The following is a 3772-nucleotide window of genomic DNA, read 5'->3' on the forward strand; positions in this document are numbered from 1 at the left end:
CTCCATTTGGGAGCGGGTATCAGATGAAGACATCACATCCATCAGTGCGGATGTTAAGCTCACTGATGGAGAATGAAACGGGCAAGGGTGCAGGCAGGAGGCCCACTCCAAAAAGATCCAAGACAAGGCGTATAATCAAATGTCACAGCATGACCAAAGCAGGAGTAAATTACGAAATAAAACTGTCCGAGGACTTTGTCAGAGCTCCAAAAGGCTGTGACTGCAGATGGCCTCCCTAAACTCCCCTAATCACTCATCCATCTTTTTTATGGTCTGCTACTAAATGTTTAGCTGTGGGGCAGCTAATGGACTCTATCTATCTATCTATCTATCTATCTATCTATCTATCTATCTATCTATCTATCTATCTATCTATCTATCTATCTATCTATCTATCTATCGTTATAAATACATGAACACAGATGGCTACTGTTCCCATGATTGTTACTGATTTAATATTCTACAATTTCCTTTTCAATGGTGACACAATTTCCTCATTTTTTCGTATCACAAAATGCAAACAAACAAACAAAAAATAGGGTAAGTGGGAAAATGTTTTAATGGTTTGGTTAAACCTAGCCTTTCAGATTGATTATATCTATTTCCCACAGGTTTGAAGGATCATCAGTTCATACTTCATCTTGGAAGTAAAAAATAAAATAAATAAATAAAGCTGTAAACTCCATCTGCTGATGAAGACCAAAGCCAGTAATGGGATCTTGAGAGTTTTTGTTTTGTTTTGTTTTTATTTGTTTTGTTTTTACATGCAGTAGTGGCATTATTACCATTGATAATAGTATTAATGTACTAGTAGTGTTTGTGCTATTAGTACTATTACTGTGATAGTAGCCATAGTATTAGTAGTACATTTCTTTATCAGATGTTTGTCCTGTAAAACAGCATTGGATGATGCAGTGTGGTGTGTAACTGTCGGGCCTCTGCATCTGTTTCCATGCTGAGAGGCCATGTTGCCCCAAAACACCCCCCAAGCCCCAATTATTTGGTTTAATTTCTTAAAATGAAGGGGTGAACACTCCACACTGCCAGAAATAAAATTCTGGGGGAAAATACTGAGTTGTTAAGGCTGGTCATCAGATTTCAGTACATCTGGATACACATTGAAACTGGTCAGAAGCACCAGTATTTAAAAGTGTCAGGTATCAAAAGTTGGTATCAAATGCTTAGCCAGATTCTATGATGTATTTATTCTTTGTTTTATCAGATATTCAATCACAAAAACGTTTCTAAATTAAAAAATACATTTTATTCAGGCAGAACTCTTTAATTAGCAGTAATGCACGGAGCAGCTAGATATATTTTAAGTGAAACAAGGTTAAAAGCTATCTATGCCTGTTATACACTATTTAAGACCTGTTATGTCATGTATAAACATAAGTTATTCCAGCAGTGAAGTCAGTTTCATAACAACTTGTAATACAAATATTTGAAAATATGAAAGAACAATTATCTATTTAGTATAATCTATTGAGTAGAAAGACAGCATCAGAGAAGATTTATATTTTGTATAAAGTAAAACCAACAAACATACGTCCTTAGACAGGCTACAATTATACCATGAGCTTGGTATGACATCAGTTGTGATCACATTACTTCATTCAAATGTCTGTGAACATTCTCATTCATCCAGGTACTTTTAAGTGCTTCCAAAAGCAGCTGGCAAGGCATTTACATGGAACATTTTAAGGAGGTTCTCAAAAAGCATCAGAAAATATGTCTGTTTATATTGCCTCATAATGAAGAATTTTAACGTAAGACATTTCTAAAACGCAATATATTTGGATTGTGTTTGCTTACTGCCTGTTCACTTAAGGGAGAATATGAAACCGTTGAGTGCTGAGTTGTAATATTCGGGGGGAGGGGCAGGGTGATGCCCTCCTGTGTCACTCTCTCTCTCAAGTGTTATCATGCTGATATATGGCTGTCTGTCCCGAGAGCGCCCTCTTATTTTCTACTTGCAGTGATTTTTTTTTTCTCTTATGAATGGGAGTTCATCATTTGTGTTTTGGAGTGTAATTGGCCTCAAGATTGACGCAGAGCGGGGTTATACAAATTGGCACTTGCTTGCCCGGTGCCAATTACGCCGTGTATGCAAATGAGGACAATATCACGCTGAGAGAAACATTTGCTTGTTTTTGTGACAAATTGTCTAATTTTAGAGATAAAGTGTTAAGTGGGCTTGCTCTGTCTAATTGGACTCCTCCTCTCGTCGTGCCTTCTAATTACCGCTCCCCGTACCTGACTGCAGAGAGAGAGAGAGAGAGAGAGAGAGAGAGAGAGAGAGAGAGAGAGAGAGAGAGAGAGAGAGAGAAACTAATTGACTGCCTTCCAGTCAGCAATCACTTGATACTGGTCAATCGCTGCTTCTTCCGTAGCATCTTCATCCATCGGATGGGGTCTCGTGCCTTGTTGTGCGTCACCCTGACAAAGTGGCTGGCAGACGTGGAGGGACTGGAAGACACAAGTGTCCCTGCAACCTGCAGCTCAGCGGCCAACATGCGGCTGGAGAGATACCTGTGATCCGACCTGCAGATTATCTTTCCTGCCCTGTTTTCTCACTCTGTACAACTTCAACACAGCTTGTGCCCGCTGTGAATCGTTACCACAGTCAAGTGTGACCCACTGCGCAGCCATGACCTCAAAGGAGGACTTGAAATACCCAGCGGTGCAGGAAGATCGGAGGCGCAGTCCGTTGGATCAACTCCCGCCGCCGGCCAACTCCAACAAGCCGCTGACGCCTTTCAGCATCGAGGACATCCTCAACAAGCCGTCTGTGAGAAGGAGCTACTCCCTGAGCGGAGCGGCACACCATATCTCTCCTGGAGAAAAGCTGCCCTCGGCGGGTCACAGCCTGTCCGGCCGGGCGCTGCTCAGCCAAACCTCGCCGCTCTGCGCGCTCGAGGAGCTGGCCAGCAAAACCTTCAAGGGCCTGGAGGTCAGCGTCCTGCAGGCTGCCGAGGGTAAACGGCTGCTTTTCTTCAGTTCGTTCCCTTGTTTTCATAGCAATAATAGGCTTATTGTATTATCAATTTTAGATAGATAGATAGATAGATAGATAGATAGATAGATAGATAGATAGATAGATAGATAGATAGATAGATAGATAGATAGATAGATAGATAGATAGACATGGATTTCATTTTCTGAAATAGTGTTTTTTTTTTAACTTTAGAATAAAAGAATAAAAAAGAAAGAACAACTCAAATTGTACCCTGCCTGCTTTAGGGAGAGAAACGTGTGCGTAAACTGTAGTTTATTATTTACTGTGATACCAGAATAATATAGTGGGCCTTATTCCTTATTTCAATTTACATTAGATTTATTATTACAGAACTTACCAAAGGCATGTGTAACGTTATTACACTGGCCACGATTAAAGGTTCAATTGAAATATCGCCCAAAATATATAGACAGATATTTTCATGAAAATACCTGTATAATCTAAAGCAATTTTAAAATTCATTTTTCAGTCTTGTTTTATGTTTATAGAGACCAACAGCCGTTTTTATTTATTTATTTTTTTTTTTTTTTTTCATTGGAAGATTTGGTGTAGCACCATCTAATTATGTGAGCAGTTCAGTAATTCAAATTATATTTTATTTATTTTAATAAATAACAATTGCAGAAAAAATAGGGGACATTATTGTAAAGAATAAAGAAATATGTTCGGACAGTATTCATGGTACTGGTATAATAATACTCTTATTTCCCATAGGCCTAATGTACATCTGATAATTGATGACTCTGAATAGGC

General features: G+C 39.0%; 1 protein-coding gene across 1 annotated transcript in view; it reads left to right on the forward strand.

Annotated features, from left to right (window-relative positions):
• Positions 1-2650: 2650 nt before the first annotated feature.
• Positions 2651-3772, forward strand: part of lbx1a (ladybird homeobox 1a) — a 1802-nt gene continuing 680 nt past the window's right edge. The window contains exon 1 of the mRNA XM_070978229.1: positions 2651-2978. Within this exon, the coding sequence (XP_070834330.1) occupies positions 2651-2978 (328 nt within the window). The remainder of the gene's footprint in view (positions 2979-3772) is intronic.

Source organism: Chaetodon trifascialis, chromosome 13 (assembly GCF_039877785.1).
Source record: "Chaetodon trifascialis isolate fChaTrf1 chromosome 13, fChaTrf1.hap1, whole genome shotgun sequence".
Lineage (NCBI taxonomy): Eukaryota > Metazoa > Chordata > Actinopteri > Chaetodontiformes > Chaetodontidae > Chaetodon > Chaetodon trifascialis.